This window comes from Thamnophis elegans, chromosome 3 (genome assembly GCF_009769535.1).
Source record: "Thamnophis elegans isolate rThaEle1 chromosome 3, rThaEle1.pri, whole genome shotgun sequence".
In the NCBI taxonomy this organism is placed as follows: Eukaryota; Metazoa; Chordata; class Lepidosauria; order Squamata; family Colubridae; genus Thamnophis; species Thamnophis elegans.
The window spans coordinates 79,944,921-79,971,730 of NC_045543.1; the positions used below are offsets into that span (position 1 = coordinate 79,944,921).

The following is a 26,810-nucleotide window of genomic DNA, read 5'->3' on the forward strand; positions in this document are numbered from 1 at the left end:
AGGAGGGTTGCACGAGTGCCTGTTCCATCCCCAGCCTCACCAAGCCCTTGCGCAGCTCTCCCAGGGCACTGCCGCCGCCTGCCACTGCCCACCGCTGCCACCACGCTCCGAGCATAACTTCCAAACTCCAAAACTCCACTGCCAAGTCTTCCAGCATCGTCTGTTCTAGGAGTGCTCTCTATGGTGGGCCGGCTGCTGGAAGACTCTCTGTCCGGAAGACTCTCTGTCCAGGAGACTCTCTGTCCGGCAGCCGGCCCACCATGGAGAGCACTCCTAGAGCAGCCGATGCTGGAAGACTTGGCAGCCGAGTTTTGGAGTTTGGAAGTTATACTCGGAGCATGGTGGCGGCGGGCGGCAGCGGCGGTGCCCTGGGAGAGCTGTTCAAGGGCTTGGTGAGGCTGGGGGCAGAACAGGCACTCGCGCAACCCCCCCTCTCCAGCCAGGCAGAGCTCCATGCAATGACCTAGGGGATATCCTGAATGTGCCAAGCCATGGGAACTGGGGGCGGACAGATTACCATGTGGCTTGATGCCTTAGTGATACCCCCTAGGTCAGTGAATGGCACTCTGCCCGGCTGGAGAGGGGATCACCACCCTCCAGTCCTTCCGCGCTGCTTTAAAGATCTGGCTATCCCGGCTGGCCTGGGGTTAAGATTCTAACCCCACCCGAATTGTGTGACTGTTGTGTTTTCTTTTAATATGTTGTACTGTCTTCATGTCAGAAAATTGTTTGTCCTCCCCCCCCCTTTTTGAACTGTGAGCCGCCCTGAGTCCCCCCAGGGAAAAGGGCGGCATACAAATAAAGGGAAATGAAATGAAATGAAAAAATTTGCCAGGCGGCTGCTCATGAGCGTGGTTACCTCATGGCTGCTTCATCCCTGAGGCTGTGCCCGGCTCTTCGGGAGTCTGCTTTCAAGGGAGCAGCCGCCCAGCAACTCCAAAGCAATAAGCCCTCCCTGATAATAAGCCCAAGGCCCTATTTCATGGGGCAAAAGAAAATAAGACCCTGTTGTATTTTCGGGGAAACATGGTAAGTCTAAGTGCTATTGCTATTGCTTCCTTATTATAATGAGAATGCCAGTACTCATGGTTTATTCTTCTTGTCTGCACTACCTCAAAGGGCTTACTGGATTATACTGCTATAGCTATTTTGTGCAGACATAGGTTGCTGATATTAATATCCTGTTTCCCCAAAAATAAGACCTCCCTGGATAATAAGTCCAATTGGGCTTTTGAGTACATGCACTAAAATAAGCCCTCCCCCAAAAATAAGCCCTCCCTGAAAATATTGCAACACAGCAGCAGCCATGAGGTGACCACCCTCGCCGCCTCCTGCATCTCAAAAATAATAAGACCTCCCCGAAAATAAGGCCAAGGGCTTATTTCAGAGGTCAAAAAAAGTAAGACCCTGTCTTATTTTCAGGGAAACACGGTAGAAGTGAATATTTGTTTATCAACTCTTCACTGATATTGGTTGTAATATTGATTGGCTGCACAGGAATTCCTAAATTCCATGCTAAAAATATGGATAAAAATATCTTTTTTCATGCCCAAAATTACAAAATTATAATCACCAATAATTTTACCATCTGAATCATCTCATTTTTCATTTTTGCTGCAAATTCTCTTAGTTAAGTATTGGGTTGGGATCCAGTTCACACATACACATTCATCATTTGATCTGGTATTGTTATTTGTTCAGCATTTCATCATTTGAAAATGAATGTGTTGTTTGCTTTGAACAGCATTATAACTGATGAAATATGAAACTCTTCCAATGGAATAATGTGTTTCAGTCATATGAATTCCCACACAACAATGAAGTGGCATAGTTGTATGAAGGCCTATGGCTTTGCTATAGTTTTCTCATATTTTATCATCTCTAATTTATTCACACTAAAGAAAACTCTACCTGGAAATTATGTTTAATAATAATTTGTGGAGATAGAAAGGCTGCGCATAAGCAGCAATATTGCATATTCTCATATTCCATGTTAGGCCTAGACAACTTTTGCTTATCTTCAAAATGCTAAGCAGATTGAATCTAATAAGTACTTGGATAGGAGAATGCCAAAAAACTAGAGCAGAAGACTAGAGTGATTAAGCAAAAACAAAAAAACAAAACTTAAGAATAAAGCAGTGACAAACCATTCCATACTATTGCCAAGAAAACTGTAAAACAGGTGTATATAATCACCAGGAGTTGATATCAAGTCAAGGAGACCTTGATCTTTTAATATGCCCATCTTTCCAGTTCCATATAAAAATAATATACATAATTTTAAATCAGCTATTTGAATAAGTGTGTTATTTTATTATAATGTTTTATTTATTACAGTACTTCAAAACTCACTTTCCTGTCTTCCTCTTAATACTAAAATTGCAAATTCATATTGGTAGCTTTGTAGAGATGCAAGAAAAGAAAATGTAATGTTTTGTATCAATACATTTTTTAAGCATGTTCATGCACATTTATACATCTTATATAGCTATATGGGTCCCAAAACAGAACTGGCCCCCAATGGTGAGTGAACTGAAGCTATTTAATCTGTGCCATCAGGTTAGGTATTAAAATTGAGGAACAAGGAAGTGGTGGTATTCGGAATCTAGATTGCCTCTGCTTATGGGCTCATTGTCACTGCCACCTTTGCTTTCATTATATTTACAACAATATTAACCACCCCATGCAGAATAATGAAACATTTTAGGCTTGACACCTAAAAAGCCACAGCAGAAGTGGGGGGAAGGAATAAGAGCAAGATAGCACGCAAACACAGCTGTAGTGAATCCTTTGTAGGGCCAGATGACCGTACCACTTCCAGAACAGTTGATCCTCCTGCACTTCCTCACAGGGCAGTTCACCTCAATAGGTTCTATGAAGAGGGAGGAAGAGCTCCCCCAATTGCAACAGTGAGTAGAGTGTTTCTTCTCTTCTCTTCTTCATTGGGCAGTTCATCCCTCGTGTCCTGAGCCAGATAGTTTCAACAGCAACAGGTAAAGTTGACAGTTCTTTGAAATATGCTACCATAAATATCAAAGAGAATACATTTCCTTATGGAATTTCCTGTCTTCCCAATATGATTCATCTAGGTAAATTGAAAGAATGGTCCTTAGTACTTTATGGGACATCTATCCAGCCTTACTCCCCAAGAAATGATTTTTTAAAAGGCGAACGAGTACGCATGAGTGCAATTGAAGACCCTACAGAAGATTATGGAGTAGATGACTATTCAGGTAACATTAATTATTATATTTGAAATAATATAACTATTAATATAAAAAGTTTTTTTTCTTGCTCTTTGGTTTTCCTCAACCAAGCCAGAAAACCGGTCTCTAGAAACTTCTTTTTCTATTATAGAAACTTCTAATTCTATTCAATACTTTTTCTTATAACTTACGTTCTTATAGGTATTTTGAATATTTGTATTTATAACTGCTGTGAAGAATATTTTAAAAGCTACTTTATATTTTCTTTCTTTTCTATTTTCCTTCAACTTTTATTTCCTTTCTTGTACTTTGCTTTTTACTTTTTACTTTTTTCCTTTCTATTGGTTTGTGTTAGCTTTTACCTTTAGTTAAATTTTTAGAATAAAAATTATATATCTAATTCTAGTCAATATTTTCAGTGATTTTTTTTTAACTTCCAAATCAGTTGTGTGAATGGAACCCGAGCTATTTGTTACGAAATAGACTTGAAGTAATTCCTATAAAAATAAAATTACAAGGATTGTTTGTCTTTTTTCAAAGGTCCCTGCAATGCAGAGTGCAGTAAGGTTGGATGTGGTGGACCAGGGCCAGACCATTGCAATGATTGCCTACACTATTACTATAAATCTAAAAACAATACACGGTATGAAACAGTTATTACTTCTCATACAATATGCATGCAATAAGCCAGTGTGAAACTAGTCAGAATTCCTATTTAGACAACTTTTATTAGATCATACAAGATGGCTTCATTTTTAGTATTATCCCATTTAGCATAGTATAAAACATTATACTACCATCTAACTATAAGTAGTCCTCATTTAGCTATCTTAATTGGCAACCTATCTTAACCTGGCAACTTGGTTGGTAAGTGAAGCAGTTGATAAGTGAATCAGCAGCTGTATTTACATTCTTACTTTGGATTTCTTTTGCTTAACATCTGCAAAGTTGTAAATGTGAGAACTAATCATAAAACCATTTTTTCATCATTGCTGTACTGTGAATGGTTGCTGAAGTTGGAATGTCCATACAGGGGTTAAATATATGTTATTGTTGAGGAATTTAGAGCTGACCTTTGGGAAAGTATGAAAGAGCTTTCATGGAAAAATCTGGACAAGAGATTATATAGTCCAGACATGAGAATTAAATTCAAACTAACCCCACCTAGATTTTGTTTAAAATAAGATAGGACAGAAAAAAACTTGGAGAGACTTTCAAGAGTGATGTCACCTTTTGAGGTAGTCCCAGTCAAGAAAGAAACATGAAGGGTTTCTAGGAATGCTGCTTTGTTGTTGTAGGAAATAACAGCAGAATTTTGAAAGCCTATCTAAATGACACATTAACATAGCTATCTGCACACAAAGGAAGGAAGAAATAGTAAGCCAAAGACATTAAAAGCATGACTTAAGACAGCATTCACTATATATTACTGGGTCAGGGTTCCAAGTAACACCCGCAACGAAAGAATACTCCGTTGTAGCCCTCTGACTTTACAAATCGGTGCCAGAATTCTGCCAATGACCTTCAAAGGCATACTTGATAAATTCCCTAGAGATTTTGTGTCCAGTTTTTGACACAGATGTAGTCTTCACCCCCATATTCATCACATTGTGTAGAGATTCCATTAGAAAATCACATATGTTAACAGTTACGCCATCTACACAGCAGCCTTATTATTTCTTAACATTCTTACTTATTTATTAGTTCATTTTTATGTTTTTCTTGGACAGTAACATTTATAGCATTTGTTTCACTTCCACACTTTGACATATATCTTCATTCCCATAAAAATATGTAAAATGATCCCTCCAGCATTCCCTCTTAGTTTCATGCCAAATCATTTCATCACTTACTTTCACATCTATTTGCTCAGTTGGAAGCTCCTTATTTACCACTCCTCACCTACTTCTAAAACATTTTATTTCAATCAAAATAATTCTGCATTTTGTCTTTTTCCTCTGATTGTAATCATGACTTGGGACTACATTCTTTGGAATATTTTTTGTCTACCCATATATTTATCTAAATTCTACTTTATGCCACTTTAAAAAAATAACTTGAACATTAGAAAAATAACTTGAACTTTGTTCAAGAATGAGAAAGAGTTCGACAAGGTTAGAAATACACACTTGAAACTTTGTCGTGGATGATGTGCTTTTTTAAATCATTTGGACCAATGATACATTTACTAAAAGATTTGCATCTTTAATTTTTGTAAATCATGTTCATATAAAATGCAATTTTATCTTAAATATTATATATTTACAGTGATAGTGTTCTGTCCAATTAAGATTGGAAGTGAATTGAGGTGTTTATTTAGACAGAAAGAAGTGTTTGATTTATATCATACAGTATCTGGCTCTAGTATCGGGAAACCATTGTTCTGCTTTTGTTACTCAAACAAAATTTTGTTAACTGATTGATCATAGTCCAGCTTAATGCCATCTCTGTCTCTTATTGTTTTTTTTTTACAATAAAGAATCTGTGTTCCCAACTGTCCACCTGGTCACTATAGTGCGGACAAGAAACGTTGTAAAAAGTGTTCACCCAACTGTGAAACATGTTTTGGAAGTCATAGTGATCAATGTAATACCTGTAAACCTGGTTACTTTATCCATGAAGAATCTAGAAACTGTATTACCTCCTGCCCAGAGGACTTTTACCTGGATAATAGTAAGATTTTTTTTTACATTGTTCAGTTGTTACAATATTGGAAGGAACTATAAAATCAAATTCCTATATGCAGTACATTCAATACACTGCTGTTCATTTCAGTTTGAACTCTGTGAAATTTTAGTCAGAACTTTAGAATTATATACCAAATAACTCAAATGTTGGTTGAATAGACAGCCTTGAAAATCAAATCAAATACTGTAAATACATAAACAAACAGATAAACGTTTATTCAAAGCTTGATGAAACAAATAAGACTGTGTAGTTTTTGAAATATTAAGTCAAATGGGGGTAAGAAAGATCTCCATAGCTGATCATTCCATATTTACAGGTAAGCATAAAATAAAGTCATATCATAACTATAACACAAATTATTTTGCTTGTTGTGACACAGAAGAAAAATTGGGTTTTAATTTCTAAGTAGTTTAAGATAATCTTTATATAATATTATTGCCAAGTTTCTGAAATGGAGGCAGGGAAAAGATATGGTACGGTGGACATTTTGGTATGGTATGGCAAGGAATTCACTGAAGGTGCCAGCAGTGGACATCTGTTGTAAAAACAGGGCCAACAACATGTTAGGAATAATAAGAAATCATTTTGAAAATAGAAATGGCAATACTGTACTCAAATGTCCATATCTAAATCAATGATGCAACTGCATCTGGAATATTGTGTGAAACTCTAAAAAAGATTTAGAAGAGCTAGAGAAGGTTCAGAGTAGAGGAACTAATATGATCAAGTAGCTTCCTCATGAAAACAAGGTTGCTTTTTGTGTGGCTTTTTAGGGCAGAAAGGAAACAAATGAGTTAGGAACCTGATTGATGAGTATTGAATTATGCCCAGTGTGCATAAAGTGGACAAGAAGAAGCTGTTTCCCTTTCTTCAAATGCTAGAAACAAAGATCACCCTATGGAACTGAATCCTGGAAGAATCAGGACAAAGAAAATATTTTTATTTTACACAGCATGTAATTGTACTTTCCTTATCATGAGCTATGGTGCCATGTACAAGCTTGGCTGGCTTCAAAACAAAGTTGGGCCAATTAGTGGAAATAATGGGGATCAATAGCCATTAGCCTTATGCAATTGGATGGCCGTGATGAGAACAAACTGCTGGAGTAGATGCTCCAGGAGTGCAATACTGCAGGGCACTGTTTATACCTGCAACATTGCAGTACTCTGATTCTAGGGATAATTTACTATTTCAAATCAAAAAAAATCATTAGGAAAATTTTTTTGTCTTCATCCATTTTCATTACCCACACCATAATCATTAGGGAATAGTATATGTTTATATGTGCTTCATTCTACAAAGCATTATTTACTCTGCTGTATAATTGTTATATAATTTAGAATACAGGTATTCCTCAATGAGCACAAATGAGCCAAAAATTTATGTTGCTAAGAGAGAAATTTATTAAGTGAGTTTTGCCCCCTTTTACATCTTTTCTTGCCACATTTGTTAAATGAATCACTGCAGTTGTCAAATAGGTAAAATGGATGTTAAGTGAATCTGGTTTTCTCCATTGATTTTGCTTGTCAAAAGGTCACAAAAGGTGATCACATGATCCCAGGATACTGCAACCATCATAAATATGAGTCAGTTATCAGGCATCCAAATGTAAATCACATGACCATTGGGATGCTGCAATGGTCATAATTGCCATAAGTCACTTTTTACATTGCCGTTGTAACTTCAAACGGCTGTTAAGCGAACTGCTGTAAGTGAAGAACTATCTGCAATATATCCATATTCATGTAATTTATATATCCTATTTTTAAAAAAGATTATCTTTTGACAATACTGAGGAGGCTTTCTATAAGTAAAACAAAGCAGGATTTATAGAACAGTAATTTTCCAGATGTAATGATACTTTGGAAATATATTTATAATTACAAATAATTTGAAAAAGTCATATGTAAATTATTTAAGTGTTAATTTAATGTAACTTTAAATATGATTAATCTTAATTTTTCTCGGCATTGTATTTGTTTCTAGATAAGATTGTTTGCCGTAAATGCAGTGAAAATTGTAGGTCATGCACTGAATTTCATACATGCACAGAATGCAGACCTGGTCTAAGGTAAGGAAATGTTTGACTTTAATTAACATGATTTGTAGCTGGCTGACCAGCCACGCTCAAGATGTAGTCCTCAATGGACCTGCATCTACATGGAGAGAAGTATGCAGTAGGGTACCCCAAGACTCTGTTTTAGGCGCAAATCAATGATTTGGATGAAGGGATAGATGGAGAACTCATCAAATTTGCACACAGCACCAAGCTAGCAGGAATAGCCAACACTGCAAAAGATAGGCTTAAGATACAGAAGGATCTTGACAGACTTGAACATTGGGCGCTATCTAACAAAATGAATTTCAATGGTAAAAAAGTAAGGTTCTACATTTAGGCAAGAAAAACGAAAAGCACAGGTACAGTATATGTGGTACATCACTCAATAGTAGTAACTGGAGAGGGATCTTGGAGTCTTAGTGGACAATCATTTAAATATGAGCCAGCAGTGTGCTGCTGCTGCCAAAAAAGCCAATGCAGTTCTATGCTGCATAAACTGAGGGATAGAATCAAGATCACGCGAACTGTTCACACCACTTTATAATGCCTTGGTAAAGCCACACTTGGAATACTGCATCCAGTTTTGGTTGCCATGATGTAAAAAAGATGTTGAGACTCTAGAACAGTGTTTCTCAACCTTGGCGACTTTAAGTCCTGTGGACTTCAACTCCCAGAATTTCCCAGCCAGCTGGCTAGGGGATTCTGGGAGTTGAAGTCCACAGGACTTAAAGTCTCCAAGGTTGAGAAACACTGCTCTAGAAAGAGTGCAGAGAAGAGCAATTAAAGATGATTAGGGGACTGGAAGGTGAAAGATATAAAAAATGGTTGCTGGAACTGGGTATGTCTAGTCTGATGAAAAGAAGGACTAGGGGAGACATGATAGCAGTGTTCCAATATCTCAGGGGAGGCCACAAAGAAGAGGGAGTCAAGTTATTCTCCAAAGCACTTGAGGGTAGGACAAGAAGCAATGGAAACTAATCAAGGAAGAACTAAGGAGAAATTTCCTGATAGAACAATTAATCAGTGGAACAACTTGCCTTCAGAAGTTGTAAGTTGTAAATGCTGCAATACTGGAAGTTTTTAAGAAGAGATTGTATAACCATTTGTCTGAAGTGGTGTAGGGTTTACTGCTTGAGCAGAGGGTTGGACTAGAAGACTTCCAAGGTCCCTTCCAACTCTGTTATTCTGTTCTGATAGGGAAAGCAGTTTCTAACATTCCAGAAGAAAAAAATATTTCACATTATATTTAGCTTTTTGCAAATATATGTATTGACTTGATTAATCATGCATTAAGAAAACCTTTAGTATGTACAATATAAAAACCAAAGCACTGTGTTCTCATTCTGCAATATGTCTAATAATTTAAGAATTATAAAAAATATAAAATATCTAAAAACAATATTAATAATTTGTTTTTGTAACTATTTCCATAACTTCATTTAAATCCACAATTAAAATGTGTCTTTGTTGGTTTTATTGGCCCAAAAGCTTCTGAGCTTTTCGGGCTCATAATCAGGCTAAATAATACAAAAATCAATGGTTGGAAGACAAAATAGAAAAGATTTCTTTAAAGGGCTAAAATTTGTAATTTTAGAGTCTGAAACTTATAACAGTACTTATTTTTCATGGAACTTGTAATCTGAATGAATTAGCTATCACTAGATGTTGCAGGTACAAGAAGCAATAATGAAACAACTTTTTTAAAAAAATTGAAAAGACGCATTCAATTCCATTCCATCTGAAGAATTGTTACTTTACTTTTCTTGTATATACTGTATATACTTGCTTGTACTGATAAAGAAAACACATATATAAAATTGATACTATAATCTAACTGTGATGTAATTATCTCATTATAATGTAATATTTTAATTATATATGTTATGTTTTTTAAGGCACATGTGTATTCCTTACAGTACACATATCAGGAGAGAAAGAAAATTAAAGCTACAACAGCATAATAATTATTCATTAAAATAGCCATATTAAATTAGCAAGCACAATGGACATGGATCTAAAAAAACCTATAGACTAACAACAAAACCAAAATCAACAAAAGCACTTCATATCTAAGCATAGCAGCTGAGTAGTCTGTTTGCTCTCAAAAATGCAAATATTTTCTGCAGTATTATGTTTGAGGCTGAGGTTCAATACATCAGTTACAAACATACTTTAATGAGACTTTAATAAATGGCATAAATGGAACTCACTATAATCCATAAATGTATTTTCTCTTCCTCTTAGATATTAGCAGAAATTATCTAAATCTCCTTGTGTTTTTTTATGTAGTTTACAAGGAACAAGATGTGTTATACGCTGTGAAGCAGGCAAATATTATAATGGCAGAGACTGTGAGCCATGCCATCATTCCTGTGCTTCTTGTGAAGGTACCTCTAATATTATTTTTGTTAACTAAATAATTTATGCCTTCCTTGCAACAAAATAGAATAAGTACTAAGCTTTGTAGAACACTACGCAGAATACTATTATAAATATGAACCGCAGATTGTCATACTGCAGGCTGGAATACTGCAATGTGCTCTACATGGGGCTGCCTTTGAAGTGCATTCGGCGACTGCAGTTAGTCCAGAATGCAGCCGCGCGAGTGATAGTGGGCGCACCGCGGTTCGCCCACATAACACCCATCCTCCGCGAGCTGCACTGGCTACCTGTCAATTTCCGGGTGCGCTTCAGGGTATTACTTACCATCTTTAAGGCCCTCCATGGTAGTGGATCTGGATACCTGAGAGACCGCCTCCTGCCGATCACCTCCCTCCGACCAATTAGATCACACAGATTGGGCCTCCTCCGAATCCCATCCGCCAGTCAATGCCGACTGGCGACTACGCGGAGGAGAGCCTTTTCTGTAGCAGCTCCGACCCTGTGGAACGACCTCCCCGTTGAGATTCGCACCCTCACCACCGTCCAGACCTTCCGCACAGCCCTCAAGACCTGGCTATCCCGCCAGGCCTGGGGATAAGTCTCTAATTCACCCCGCCCGAGTGTTGAATGCTGAATGAAAGTTGTGTTTTTTACTGTTTATTTTAGTCACATACTGTTTTTGTGTTATATTGCACTTCCCCTTTCCCTACGAATGTAAGCCGCCCTGAGTCCCCTTAGGGAAAAGGGCGGCCTATAAATCCCAATAAAACTCTAAAACTCTAAAAAAATTAGGCCATACTTAGATAATACCCATTGATCACAGTGTGGACAGCTTCAATATGTACAGTATGGTAGCTTCTCCCTCTGGGATAATAGAACTATTGTCAACATTAATAATAGAAACCATTCTAAAACAAACCAATAGTAGTTCTAACAAATCAGTGAGACTATGAGGAGGGACTAGCAGTATAATTGGATGAGCTTGAATGTCTTTTTAACATTCTTGTTTACATGTAAGAATACCACTTTTCATCCCACCAAATTAGTAATCACACTACTAAATTGTTTAGTGAATATTCATTATCTATGCTTTATTGAGGATACAGCACTGTGTTATCATTTTTGTTTTGTTGGCTTTTGAGGCCCAGGAGCAGATGCTTGCATCAATTGCACAGAAGAGTATTTCATGGAGAATGGGAAATGTGTGGTAGCTTGTAGGAATGGCTACTATTTGGATCACTCAATAGAAAATGGACATAAAACTTGCAAAAGGTAAGTGGTCATTATAAACTATGTCACATTTTAAATCAGATGCAAAAATTGACCCATTTTATATGTGAACTATATAAGAACCATAAAAATGACTCAGTGGTTAAGACATTTGGGCTTGTTGGCTGGAAAGCCAGTAGTCCAGGTTCGACACTTGAGCACCATGCATTAGGGTAAGCTCCTGTCCTTACCCCAGCTCTTGCCTACTGAGCAATTAGAAAGTATGCAAATGTGAGTAGATAAATAGGTACCATTTTGCAGGGATGGTAACAGCACTCTGGCCATATAACAATGGAAATGTCTTTGGACAGTGCTGACTAAATGGCCTTGAAACGGAGATGAGCACTGCCAACATAGTCACCAATGACTAGCAGAATAAAATCCAATGTGAGCCATAACTAAGAAACAAACTGCCCTGCTGAAAAGGAATTCTATTTTCTAAAAATAATTCCTATTACTAAACTTTTTAATTATCCAAACTTATCCCTAGCATTAGTAGCAATTTCCACTCAAGCTGTATTAATGAAGCTTTTGGGTATCCAGAATCCTTTGAAATATTTCTAGGACATATTTAAGCCAAAACCTTCCAAATCAAAGTTAAGATGCTGGCAGAGAGTTATGTACAATTTTGTGAGGTGTGAAAATGTGATTATGTTCTGTGATGAAATTGTACAATGACCAACAGCCTTACCATATATAATTAGTCATTCACAGGTGAGAATTCTTCCCCATCGATTTCATTTTTTCCCATCCAGAAACCATGGGTTTAGAGGCATCATGGAATTAGTTGTCTAGCTAAAAAGGGGAAAAATGAGACTAATATATGTAAATGTTTTCTAGTCCCAAAATAGACATATAAAAGGGAAATTGATTAACTGAAAATTCTGAGCAGCCAGATTATTTGGCACGGCCTCTAGATTATAGTTAACTATGTGGAAATGTTGGAGAAATATAGTTTTCTTTGTGTGTGATTAGCCTTCAAGATCTCAGAGGTGTAAAAGAAGGAACAAAGATAGGTTGCTTATGTGATTTAAACGTTCATGCTGTTATTTTCTGTGTTAGCGTCTACATTTTAGAATCTTGTAGTAATTCAAATATGAATCAAATTAAGCAGTATTTGATTACAAGAGAGATGATCAATCTTGATCCTATGTATAACTTGCTGTTGTTGTTTTTTTCCATTCAGATGTGATGTCAGCTGTTTTGGGTGCAGTGGTCCAGGAGAAAGAAACTGTACAAGTTGTCCAAATGGCTACATCTTAGATACAGGTCTCTGTGTAGTTGGTCTTGTCTGTAAAGATGGTGAGTGCATTTCTCCAACTAATTTTCTGATTTTTCTTCTGTTTAATATTGTTTAGACTTTAAAAAATAACCTCCAGAAAGTTGAACTCCTTTATTGTTTTTATTCCCAATAGGAAAAGCCAGCTTAGTATTCTCATCATTTATCATAAAAGAGTAGTCTATTTTCATATATTTGCTTAAAAGCTTCTGAGAATAAATTGAATGTACAAACAGTATTAAAAGATCTAAGACTGCATGAATGAAAAAATAAAATATTTTTTTAAAAAACTGTAGAAAGAGGCCCTGAACAAAGATAGAATAAATCAGCTGTTGAAATTGTCCCCCAAATGTGAAATACTGGAAATTTTAATTTTGCAAATTCAAAATATAAAAGAATTGTTATTTATTATGGGAGTTGCACTTTTGCTATAGTGTGTGAGTATATGTATCAACTGCCTGGAAGAAAAATTAGTATCCTCAACCAGAAACAATTGGGTTCCTTTCAAAACTTCACAGTTATAGCTGAATACTCATTCTCAAAGGTCAGTACTTTAATCCTGGTGTCCTCCTGATGTATTAGAAGGACTTGGATGTATGAGTAGATAATATTTGGAGACCCCAATCAGGGATGGGTTGCTGTTGGCATTGCCATTGGTTCCTTTGTGCATGCGTGCCAGAACATGAAAAAAAATACTAAAAAAAAAGCTGGCATTGGTAGCAGTGACTGGGAACTGGTTCAGGGGCGTGGCCAGCTGGGGTCGCTGCTGATGCTGCAACCAAGGTCAAAATGCCACTGCCGGTTCACCCGAACTGGTGCGAATTGGTAGCAACCCACCTCTGGCTCCAACTAGACTAATTATGTGGTCAGATGTGACCAATGTGCTTCTATGTACTGGAATACATAGAAGAAAACAGAAGCAGGTTTGGGAATGAATATTAGGATTTTTCTACAGGGATAGGTAGATGTAACCAACCATGTATTTAACAAGGGAAAATCCCTATTTCTATTCCTAGAAAATGATCACCATAAATATCTATGCATAAGTCATATTTTTTTTAAAAAATTGTCATTTTTCTTTGAAGAAATTTGAAGAAATTGTATTGTCTATCTATCTGAAAATAGAACAGAATGTGGCCAAATTTGGATTTGAGGGAAAAGTTGACTAAATAAATAAATAAATATTTGTAAATGTGCCAGATCTAACCAATGGAAAAATCCCCCCAAAAATTCTATCGACTTAAATTTCTTGACTTTTCCCTTCTGGTCAGATGATTAGAGAAAAAAATTGCTGTTAAGAAAATGGGGGAAAGCCGTGCTCTCTACTTTTTCTTTATCTTGTAAAGATATGCTGAGATAGTGGAACAAGCAATAACTTCTAGTTGGTTTCATTAGTATCCAGAGTGAGTCAGCTGTAATAAAGATACACAGTGGTGTAGCAGACCATAGTGCATCTTGTTAAACCCTTTTGTTGAATGAATTCATACAGGCTAATCAGCAAACACTGCAAGTTTACTAAGAGTCTTAATTTTGCATTGTTCAAAAGTCAGTAAGAACCTTGGGGTTCTAGGTTTAATCTAGTAGATTAAAGAAGCACACTACTTTCACCTTAAACGGTACAACATCTCAGCTTGTTTTAATGATGTGTAAAGTTTACATTGCTGCTTTCATTTCAAATGTTTTTATTTCTCATTTGTAATTACAATTGCTGCTACACTCAGTTTTTCATATCACCTACTACTGTATGCTACCAGCTTTTCTTCTTGTTCCTTTCATTGAATGGTTTTTGACAATTTATCAATGGAGTGTGTGATCTGTTGTTGTTTTTTAACCTCTGTTCCTGTTCTGATTATTTTATATCCTGTCCAGGTGTTCCCTTCATGATTTGTATCCAACTACAATTTCCTCCAAACTGAAATACTCCATTCTAAGATGTCTAACTCACATCCTGGCTATTGCTTCTCTTGACATTCTCAGAATAATTTTAAGCTACATTTGGGGGTGAAGTGAAGAAATTCCTGATACTTAAGGAACCTATGACTTGGAAATCAAATTATTTAAGCCATAATAAACTCTCAATTAAGGGACTCAGTGGCTCAGTGGCTAAATGATGAGCTTGTCGATTAGAAATGTTGGCAATTAAGCAGTTCAAATCCCTAGCGCCACGTAATGGAGTGAACTCCTGTTACTTGTCCCAACTTCTGCCAACCTAGCAGTTCAAAAGCATATAAAAATGCAAGTAGAAAAATAGGAACCACCTTAGGTGGGAAGGTAACAGCATTCCGTGTGCCTTCGGCATTTAATCATGCTGGCCACATGACCACGGAGGTATCTTTGGACAGCGCTGACTCTTCGGCTTTGAAACAGAGATGAATAGTGCTCCCCAGAGTCAGGAACGACTAGCACATATGTACGAGGGAAACCTTTATCTTTACCTTTAAACCCTCAATTAAAAGCCTTTAGGAGATTTTAAATGCAACATACAAAATTTGTCCATAAACTTTAAATTTCTGTACATGGATAAAATCCCTTCTGCCACTTATATGCATAAAATAAATGAATTTATGCTTGCATAAAAGACATTTGAATTTAATGGATATCTGCTTTCATGACAACCCCATTTCCCACTGGTCTGCTAAATCAAGGGTTTAGTGTGCAACTGCAAGATTTTTTATGATCACAGTAATATATGGAGAACTTTGAATTTACAGAGAACATACAAAGGCATGTCATTTTATACATGCTTTTAAAGGAGAACTATGAAATAATGAGATGGAAAAAAATAAAATCCTCCTTGAAACTAATATGTGCATGAAAAATATTTCTCACTGGAAGTTTGTTTTCTTAAATTCATTGTTGGTGGCAAATGCTGTAAAACTCATTGAATTAATGTCCACATAACATTAGGCCTCTGCTTGTGATCCCTTTTGGTTTAAGTAGCATTCAGAGTGTTACAAGTTTCTTAACAACATAATGATTTCAATATCAATGGCAATATATGCAAGTGCTATCAAGAACATCATATGTTCAATGAGTTTTACCGCATTTGCCACCAACAATGAATTTAAGAAAACAAAACTCCAGTGAGAAATATTTTTCATGCACATATTAGTTTCAAGGATGATTTTATTTTTTTCCATCTCATTATTTCATAGTTCTCCTTTAAAAGCATGTATAAAATAACATGCTTTTGTACACAGTAAAATTGCTAAACCAACCAAATATTGCAATATGCCTTTAACTAACTGACTGGAAAAAGTGCTTAGCAGCTTGGATTGTGATAAACGAGACACTGGCAGATTTATCTGAATGTGGGATTGAACTTAAAATCAGATTGAAAACTCATGTTCTTCACAAAGACAGGATAATATTCAATTTGCCCTTTGAATCCTCCTGACTGCAGCCTTCAATTGCTCTATCGTAGGCGGTGGGGTGGGGTGGAATTGGTCAGAAGGAGCTGCTAGGTAGAGAAAATCTATTTCCACTGGCAAATGCTCTTCCATTGGCAGCTGCTTATCTCTGAATTTTCCCCAAAGTGGATGATCAAAGAATACAGTCCACCCAATTTATTTATAGCTTTTTCTCTTAAATTGTAGGAAAATTATGCATTAGACTCTGAATCAGACTAAGATTTTTCTCCATAAAGTAACAAGTGAATGAGCTTTTAAAAAATGATTGTGATGCACATTATAATAAATCATGCTTTGCAATTGCACAGTGAGCAAAGGAATCTTCACCGTAACCATTTTGGGGAGTACACCAAAAGAAATCAGAATATTCTATTAAATTCTATATGATTTAAAATTATGTGTACATTCTTGTGTGTTTCTGTTTAGTACTCTTTTTTTAAATTCATAATACTCAATAAGATATCTCTGTGCATTTTTCACTGTTTTCTAATATTTCTTTTTCTGATCTTTTTTTCTTCTTCTTATATAAATGGATACAAATCACTCCCTGCTACAACACAATGTATTTTCCTGAAAACAAATGCTGTTGTGACTGAAATTCCTTTTGATGGAAACCCAATTTCCTATTTGCTACCTGCTCCTGAATGATCTCTTCTATCAAATTTGCCTGTCTGACCAATTAAATCTCCCTCTACTTGACACCATGCTGTTCAAACCTCAACCTCCTTCCACTCTCTATGACCTCCTGAAGCAACGGAAGAGTCTTGGGCAGAAGGCGGCTTCTGTATGCTAGTGAAAAAGAATAATCTTTGCCAGCGGAAAGTACTTCAGCAACTTTGCTGCAGAACATGTACACTAAAAGGTTGATTTGGCTCCTCTCCAGGCATTCTTGTTCCGGTAGACTTATAGATTAATCCATATTATTAAAAATGGGGAAACCCCCCCTAAAACCACCTTTTTTCTTCCTCTTTCTCTTTCTCCCCTTTGGGGAGGCAGTGAACTGTATATTGGAACTTAAAATATAAAACTACAACGAGCCTACCTTTCATTACTGGGTGTTCAGAAAAAAAAACATCTGGGATCACAGTGTCAGTAGGGTGTGACCAAAGCATTTGATGCCAAATTAAAGTCATTTGACTTCCTGTCAATTTAAGGACATGCCTGGATATATATTTTTTTCAAAAATCTGCTTTTCTTTTTTTTTTCTGCTTGTTTCCCTTGAAGATGTGTAGAGTGCGCCAACAATACAGCACAAGTTTACAATGGATTAAAACAAAACAAAAAACATACTCGCATTAGTCTTTTCTTTTTTGTCCTCATGTAATAAGAACGAGAAGAACTCTGAAAAGAAATAACATTTTTCTTGTTGGAAGCTCATGCTCTGTGTGCATTATGGTGGTGTCTGCATTATTTTTTAGCGTGATTGTATGTTGGGTAGCATTTGCTTGGATTCATTTTATCACGTTGCTAAATTCTCCAAAAGCTTTTCAGAATTCTGGCCAGATCAAACAGTATGTTTTTTAAAGATAAATTTCAAAGTTTTAGGCTTCATTCTGGTATGAATAAACTCTGAAAGATGCAAGAACCCTCCCTTTTTAAGTGTAGCTTTTATACTTGAACTGGAATCCACCAATATCCATAAGGTAGAGTGTGAACTTTTAAAACTTTGATACCAATATATTTCTTTGGATATGGGCCATGACTTCAGATCAGTCAAGTTAAACATAAAAATTAAAGGAAATAATTTTAAATAAAATCTAATTTAACTGAACCAAATAATCCAGGGTGTCAAGCTCGCAGCCCATGGGCCAGATGGGTCATACACTGGTCATGCCCACCCTAACTCCACAAAGGGGAAAAACATCGTGTCACATGATGACATGATGCTGCGAATTTGACACCTGTGAAATAGTCTATCAAATATCAAAAAGCAGTAAGAAGCAATCAAATATCAGTTCATATAATATACATAGAAGACTATGAGTAGACCAAATTAATTTCAATCTTAACAAAAATACATATCATACATTAGTTTTTTAAAAAAAGAACTTTCCAAAAATCTATTGATATTTCTTTTTGCATATTTACTTTTACATACCTTTATGTTTATCATTTATTTTCCTTTAGCTAACATTAGATCCTTTTATTAATACTTTTTGAAACTCGAATTTTCCTACCAAATATTTCATACATTTATTAAAGTGTGATGCATACATGAATATGTCAAATACTCCACTAAATAATATCATGTTTAGTTTATGCGATAAAATAAGGTATATGAACAGAGCTTGTAAGGGTTTTTTTTTTACATAAAAGTGAACAAAATTAGCACATATACATGTATGGATTTCAATATCCCTTCAGCAAGTAAATATGCATTGGCTCATGCATAGGTTATTTTATATGTAGTATGCTCAATACATTCATGATATATTGCTTTCTGAACAAAGTAAATTCTCTGGATTTCAGCAATTGCTAAAAATGAATAGATATGAAATCCAGAAGCAATGGTACTACTATAAACATTTGTGTGATCTATACCTATAACTGGAATTAATATACTAAGCCAAATTTTACTCTTAATGTGCATGCATTATCAGTATTCCATCAAGAGTGAAATAATTTGTTATTATTGTGCAATAGTAGAAAACATAAAGTCCTAAACATAAAGCTTTCTGCTATCATATAATATGTTGAGAAAATCCCAAAAATAAGTTTCAAATTTCATAGTATTTTCTATATTCTATTTTAATACTGAAAATAGTATTAAAATATAATTTGTGCATTTTAATTAATTTTCAAAGCATTCATGTAGCAGAAAATATAAGATAATTCTGCCATTCTTAATTGTTTTCATTGTATATAGCACAGATCTATATGAAATAATGTTTTTATTTATCCTGAAAAAATAGGGCTTCCTAAACATTACAAATTATATAGAAATTAATCTTTTTTCAATATAAATAAATATGCAGAAAAATCATCTTGCTCACCATCAAATTATTTAGAAATAAATTTATTTTAAGATTAAAATGAATAATTATCACCTTGAAAACTCATTTCATTTAAAATCCTCAGTATTTATTATTATAACTTGAAACATTTAACAGACCAGCAAAAAGGTAAAGGTGTTTTGATACTGCCATTCATAGTCTCAAGAATATTTTCACTATTTTTTATGATTTGCACAAAATCTAGCTAGCTATCTTTTTTTATTTATATTCTAGAAAAAAGGTAGATGTAAGAGAAATTCTAGTGTTACAAGATACATAGTTACATAGTACACAATCCTATGCTGTTTTAGCAAAACTTCAAATGGAGAAAAAAACTTTTCTTAAATATACTAAAGATCAGCACAATGTGACAAAGGCATTTGTCCAAAGTAAATTCTAGACAATATTTTAAAAACATATTTCTTTTTACCATCTCTCTTATTCTAAAACTTAAACTAAGATCTTAAAGAGATGGCTTCAATAAGGAGAAAAAGGAGGTTCAAAGAAATTGGCTGGAGTGAAAAACAATCCATGAAAAGACAAAGTTCTTGCCTAGTAATATCCTACAGCTGAGGTGGAATATTTTTGACTTGGAAATGATTGATGAAAATGGGAAAAAGTCAGATATTTTTGTTCTAGCTGTGTATGAATTTCTATGAGATTAATAGTGTTTCAATTAATCACTCATTGTCTATTCTTTTTCAAAAGTAATTAAGTTTGATGTAACTGTATGTAAGTTGGGCGATGGCTTGTACTCTGAGAAGACACCGTAAGTGTGATATGGTTAATGCCACTGATGCCCAATTTTCAAAAATTCTCATAACTCTGTTCTAGTTGTATTACTACTGTCTGGACTGCCTCATTTTTACATGACAAAAACTATAAAATAATGCTTCCACGATTTAAGTTAATGGAATATATATATTATATAAGTAAATATTACGTAACACATACACACATGCAAACACATCCATATGTGTGCTTGTGTGTCTCCAAATTGTGATATAATATATTGAGTTGTAAAGATTTTATTTGGATACTTTAAAATGCTTTTAAACTAATATAGTGGAGAATTTAATTTTTTTAAATACTGACATTGTTAAATCCAGATACATTTTACTGAAAAATACTGTACATTGTAAAACATCCAGCTGTTATTTGTAAAAACAGATAGTATTGTAATTGTTATTGGCCAAAATCAATGTTATTCTACATTTTATTTTTTCTATTAAATTAACCTTTTCTCCATCAGCCTAGTAAAGCACATTTATGACATATATATGTCATAAGCATATGACATAAATATTCTTTTGCTTAGATGTTACTTTTTCTGTGTTTTTCCCTTCCCTCATTTTTTTAAACAAGTAATTTGGTACTAAACAGAAATTGCTTAAATAAACTGAAAGAATGTTTTATATTAAACTATTGGTCTTGGGGTAGAAGAATATTCATATTTCTTATTTATTTCCAAAGGGACTCAAGCACCAAGAGTTACAAATGATTTTATAAACTTTTGTACATGACATAGAATCAATTTTGAGGAAGCTATGGTCATTCATCAAATTTGCAACTTAATATAATGCTGTAGTCTTTGTCACCTTATTTTGAATTTGTGTCCGAGTGTCGTTTTCTTCCAGTGGCAGAATAGAATTTATCCATGAAGTGTTCAATACTTCATACAAAGGATCAACTCATGAACATACAAAAGTATGGTTCTTCAAAGTTCTGCTGTAATGTTTATGCCACAGTAAGATTTAAACAATTATGGGGTAACCTGAGCAAGGGCCAGGTGTTAATAAGTTTAAAAACTCAGTGCTTAGTCTAACATACACAGAAATTAATTGCATGTGTGAATTGACCTCAAAGCTCTACTTCAAATTGATGAAATTCTTTTAGCATTAAATAAGCAATGAAAGTTTATATCAAATGTCATACTTCTTTTTAATTGGAGAGTGAATGTCCTTCACCATGACAATGAATAAAGTTCATGCTCCATGGTTGTAAGTGAAAAAGCCCTATCTGCTTCACAGCATCACTTTAATCTACTGCATGCTCACAAACCACCAGCTAAATAAATACATAAATGTAGCTTCCAGGTGGAATTATATACCTATTAGCTAAGATGTCAACAGCATGAATCAGAAATAGAAGATCTAAGTGGTTTAGGTATTTTAACAACAACAACAACAATGTTGACAAAGAAACAATGAGAGGTGGTTTTTTTCTAGGTTCAGCATGGAATGAACAAATCTATCATTAAAAAACAGTCTCACATTTCTGTAAAAGCTGGTGACTAAACATTTGGCCTGCTAGTGAGTATATCTGGCCTCTGAGCAATTCTGCAGAAGATTGACCTGGCATTCTTTTTTTTTTTTTTTAAAATATATTTTATTCATTTTCACATTCCATTTTACAATCACTTATATACAGGGTATTTGCTATAAGAAAAAAAAAATAAAAAAAATAAAAAAAAATAAAAAAGAAAACACAACTCATCATTCACAACCCCACCTGACACTTCCATCCTCCATACACCCCATCTACCCCCTCCAACTTTCCTTTCCTCCCTCTAACGCTCCCCTCCTACTTCCCTTTCCCCTCAAACCTTCCTTCTCCCCTTACTCCCAACACGCCCTCCTTACATTCCCCTTACTCCTTCCTTACTCCTCCCTCCTCTTTCCCTCTACCTCCCTCCTTGGTGTATTCCTTTATTCAAGTGTTGTTTATTATAATCTGATAAAAAGTAAAATAAACCAAGGAAAAAAAAATATAAAGAAAGAAAAGAGAAAAAAAAGGGGGAAAAAAAAGAACAACCGTATATAAGTGCATTCTTGTTCTTATTGAGACTATATTAACACCCACCCACCCACCCACCCTAAATCCCCATCCCTACTCCTCCCGACTTCCCAGGGCCCACACCTGGCACTGCCTTCTATCTAAAGTATCTTATGTTCGTATGGATTAAAAATAAAAGTAATATATTAAGAGGAAAACAAAAAACAAAAAAAAAAGAAAAGAACAAAGAAAAAAGAAAAAAAAAGAAACTTTGTGTTAAGCTCAGCCCCCCATCTTTATCTATGCTTAAATAGTATAAGTCATTCTATCTATATTTTATTCTCGTCTCTTGCTTCTTTGTTATTTATCCCGACCTCCTGTAGACTCTCCCATTCCTCTTCCTTAACCTTGTATTCAGATAAACATTTATCCAAATTTGTATAGACATCAATATACAATCTAACTCAAAAATAATCCCTTCTAGTAAAATTTAAGCAGCGTGGATCATTCCACATATTCAGATATTACTTTACAGAAGAATAATCAAACTTTCCCTTCTAATAGGATTTAAACAGCGTAAATAATCTTTCTTAACCTTAATTTCAAACAGTAATTCAAAATAATCTGACCAAACTTTCCCTTCTTAGTAAAATTTAAGCAGAGTGGATCAAGTATTACTTTAAAATGATCCCGACCGGCTTTCCCTTCTAATAGGATTTAAACAACGTAAATCATTCCGCATGCATTTTGCCCTCATCCCTTGCTTCTCTGATATTTACCACTATCAAATTTATGCAGACATTAGTTTAAAATTTAGCTCAAAATAATTTCACCAAGCTTTCCCTTCTAATAAAAATTAAATAGCATAGATCATTCCACATATTCAAATAATACTTTCAACAAGAATCAGTTTACCTTCTGTTTTAAAATAATCTCATCCAGCTTTCCCTTCTAACAGAATTTAAACAACATAATTCGTTCTGCATTCATTTTACATATATACATTCAGTATCACCCCACCAATATGCGTAAATCATTCCGCATGCATTTTACCCTCATCCCTTGCTTCTCTGATATTTGCCACTATCAAATTTATGCAGGCATTAGTTTAAAATCTAGCTCAAAATAATTTCACCAAGCTTTCCCTTCTAATAAAAATTAAATAGCATAGATCATTCCACATATTCAAATAATAGTTTCAACAAGAATCAGTTTACCTTCTATTTTAAAATAATCTCTTCAAACTTTCCCTTCTAACAAGATTTAAACAGCGTAAATCATTCTGCATGCATTTTACATATATACATTCAGTATCACCCCACCAATAAATTCCGCTTTTTCTACCGGAGAGAGGTCGCAAACCCCCATTCAATCCACAACTTTGGCGAATATTTTAGAATGTCTAAATCCTCGAACTCCGCTTTTCTGCTTCTCTGAGGGAGGGGGAGCTACCCCCTCCATCTTGCAGCCATGTGGTCTGTTGCTTGCCTTCTCCTTCGGCTTGTCTCTCCTCTTTTCCAAGTGAATCAGGAAGTCCCGCCTTCAAAGTCTTGTAATAGAAATCTCGAGCCTCCGAAACAGAATTGAGACGAAGTCATTGATTCTCAAATGTGACCGTAATGCCGGCTGGGGCCTCCCATCTATATTGAATCTGTTGATTTCTAAGCTCTTTAGTTAAAAAAGCATAGTCTCTTCTTGCTCTCAACATCTGGAAAGGTATTTCTTTGAAGACAATCAAGTCCTGGCCATCAACTCTCAAACTATTATTGTAAAATTTTTGCATGATCGCGTTTCTGGATTCTTTTGTGGAGAAATATATAATTATGTCCCTCGGGAGCTGTCGCTGTTCCGCTACCAACGAATTCTGGCGATAGATTTTCCGAATCTGCCAATCAAAGTTAAGTCCCGGGCTTCCCACCGCATGGCTGAGGGCTTCAACAAAGGTCTGTTTCAGATTCTCTCGCTCCTTTTCGCGGAATCCTCTGACTCTTATTGCGAATGCCTTCTTATTAAAGTTTATCATAACGAGCTGTTCTTGAGTGTCTCTAATTTTTTGTTGTAATATTTGAATATTAGTAGTCAAATTAGAATTAGCCTCCTCCAAGCTTTCCAATTTATTCTCTATTTCAGCGGTATAATCTGACGGCAGACACGGCTGCAAATGTATTCGCCTTCATTTGGTCAATTTTAGACTTTAAATCACCATATAGCTCCAATACAAATTCCTTAATTTCTTGTTTAAAATCATTAAACATTTGAAAGAAAAATTCCTGTGTTAAGAATTCTCCAGTAGAGGGCGTAGGAGACAAGGGCTGCGATTCCAGTGTAAATTCTTTAAGTTCATTCATAGATTCTTTAGGCACATTTGTAGAGAGACGCTTCGATTTTGACCTAGGTGCCATTATAAATAAACAAATAAACAGTGCTTTCGCTCCCCTCTGTTTCCAAAAAAAACAAAAAAAATTATTTTGTTAAGGAGCGGTCTGCAGGAAGGTAAAACCGGCTACGTACATCCCCTATCAGTCACCAACGGAGAGAAATCGCCATTTTGAAGTCCGTTTAAACAAAGAAGCCTCTAAGACAAATGGTGCTGGTATTTAAGATAGTAATAAAAGCATAAATCTCACAGGAGTGGGACCCGCCCGTATTAATCCTAGCTTCAAACAACTTTGCTTTGTCCTGGGGGGGGGGTCGCCTGTTTGGGGCTGCAAAAAAAGCAGCTGAGAAGAACTGGCTGGAGATAAAAGCTCCGCTCACGCTGGATCTAATCTCTGTCCACAGCCAAAAAAAAAGAGAAAGGCTGTGAATTACGAATAGACCCTAGCACACAGAGCTACTCCCTGCCCCTTTATAGCCAAAAAGGGGTGATATCTATGATCTTATTTAGATATACAGACCAGATCTCTGAGAGGAGCTCGGTTGAGCCCTCCTCGGCGACAGGCTCCGCCCCCCCGGATCGACCTGGCATTCTTATTATGTCTTTTTACCCACTGCTGAAACCTTGAATCCTCTTCCTGGTTTCCTTCATTTTATAGAGCCCTAAATAATTGTAATTGCTAAGTAACTTTATCTCCCCAAAGCAGAGTGAGGGACAGAGGCAGAGAGAAAGAGACAGCTCCAATTTATATTAAGAAGTTATGAAAATATATTTTCACAAAATATAAGCATACTTTACAATCTCTCAGATGGTACTTTACTCTGAGCAACATAGATTTAGGAAGGACCTGCCTCCCTTGGGCAGGTAACAGTGTAACATTTATAGATTTGATGTAGGTGGGGAATTACTTTTTTTTAAATGAAATGAGAACTGAATCAGAAAATGTATGTCTCTTGTCTTTGCGGTGTCCTCTGTCTCCTCTCTTCTTTTTTGAGATATCCTGGAATTTTGAGTTGCTTCCAGTGCTACAATGAAAGTGGGTGCATTTGTCAGTACCATTGATTTTATCAGGAAGATAATTTAGTGAAGCCATACTTTCTTTATGGAAGACCAAAGAAGAATGATCTAGTTCATCAGCATAAACTAAAAAGTCCTCCTGCAGCTACACAATCGATGGTCAATTTCAATGAGATTTGGGTCAAAGAGCACAATCTTCTGCTCAATTAGCAATGCAAACCAAAGCATTTATGACCTCATTTCTAAAACCTAGGAATAATCGCTATTATTGCATTATTATTATTGTTTATTTTACTAAGTCATTCTCCCAAAGGATTGTAGTTTATCAGGGAGGAGGAAAACTCTGCTTATGACTGACTCCTAGAAATGTCCTTGACTGTGTTTCCTTTCCTTATTGCAGCCTACTATATCTTTTCTTCCACTGTCTATCAGAAGCAGAGTCCAAAGATCAGATTGATAAGATCTCAAAGATTGTGGTAAAAGGAGAGTCATATAGGTGACATAAATATACAGTGTTATCAATCCAAAGAATACAAATGAAATGTATCATAAAAGTTATTGGAAAACAAATGGCTCAGCTAATGCACAGAGGTGGGTAACACTATACTAGGAATTGGGGTAAAAACAGAATCCATGATTGTGCATGGTATAATGGACCAACCTGACTGGGGTTATCCCAGGAAGGCGGGAGGTCATCAAAAAAGATGGTTGTCTTAACCACACATTTTTTTACCTTTTATAAAACGTAAATGAAATATTGTTTAAATTGAATGGTCATGATTGAAATCTTGAAGGTTTTTTATTCTTCGCTAAAAATCCCATGCCATTTAACCCAATTGGTATTTCAGAGAACAGCAGAAGGATAGATCTGTCTGCAAGATGTCATGTGTTCTCAGCTGATTTCTCTAGAAAAAGTCTTAAAGATTCTGAGTAATAGTCCAGAACTTGCCAGGAAAACTCTGGCCGCAAAAGGAAGCTTTGCAGCAGCAATGAAAAGATACTGTGAATGTTTCTGATTTATAGTGTGGATCTGAGCTAACCTTCATTCACAGATAACACCAATTTCAAGAATCATAAAATCATTGAATTGTAAGTGACCTTACAGCAAATCTCATCTGGTCTCCTACTCAGTACAGGATTAATTAGAGCATTTCTGATAGATGATTGTCTAACCTCTGATTGAAGATCTCCCATGAAGGAGATCTTACTGCATCATGGGGCAGCTTGTTTAACTGGATAAAATATCATACAATCAAGAATTTCCTCCTAATCCTATTTCTGAGTACTTTTAAACAAATGGTTTTGAAATGGTTATCTGCTCCCTCTTCTTGATGATAACCTTTCGGATATTTGAT

General features: G+C 35.5%; 1 protein-coding gene across 6 annotated transcripts in view; it reads left to right on the forward strand.

Annotated features, from left to right (window-relative positions):
• PCSK5 (proprotein convertase subtilisin/kexin type 5) overlaps window positions 1-19,816 on the forward strand; it is a 160,442-nt gene extending 140,626 nt beyond the window's left edge. For 2 of the 6 annotated variants that reach the window (XM_032212755.1, XM_032212752.1), the window contains exons 14-21: window positions 3,090-3,233; window positions 3,747-3,849; window positions 5,686-5,879; window positions 7,881-7,965; window positions 10,243-10,340; window positions 11,478-11,607; window positions 12,791-12,906; window positions 17,045-19,816. In XM_032212755.1, the coding sequence (XP_032068646.1) occupies window positions 3,090-3,233; window positions 3,747-3,849; window positions 5,686-5,879; window positions 7,881-7,965; window positions 10,243-10,340; window positions 11,478-11,607; window positions 12,791-12,906; window positions 17,045-17,160 (986 nt within the window). In that variant the 3' untranslated portion in view covers window positions 17,161-19,816. Of the gene's footprint in view, window positions 1-2,851; window positions 2,990-3,089; window positions 3,234-3,746; window positions 3,850-5,685; window positions 5,880-7,880; window positions 7,966-10,242; window positions 10,341-11,468; window positions 11,608-12,790; window positions 14,161-14,752; window positions 14,926-17,044 lie in introns of those variants that run through there. The other 4 variants (XM_032212754.1, XM_032212753.1, XM_032212756.1 and 1 more) reach the window with 4 other exon arrangements.
• The last annotated feature ends 6,994 nt before the right edge of the window (window positions 19,817-26,810 follow it).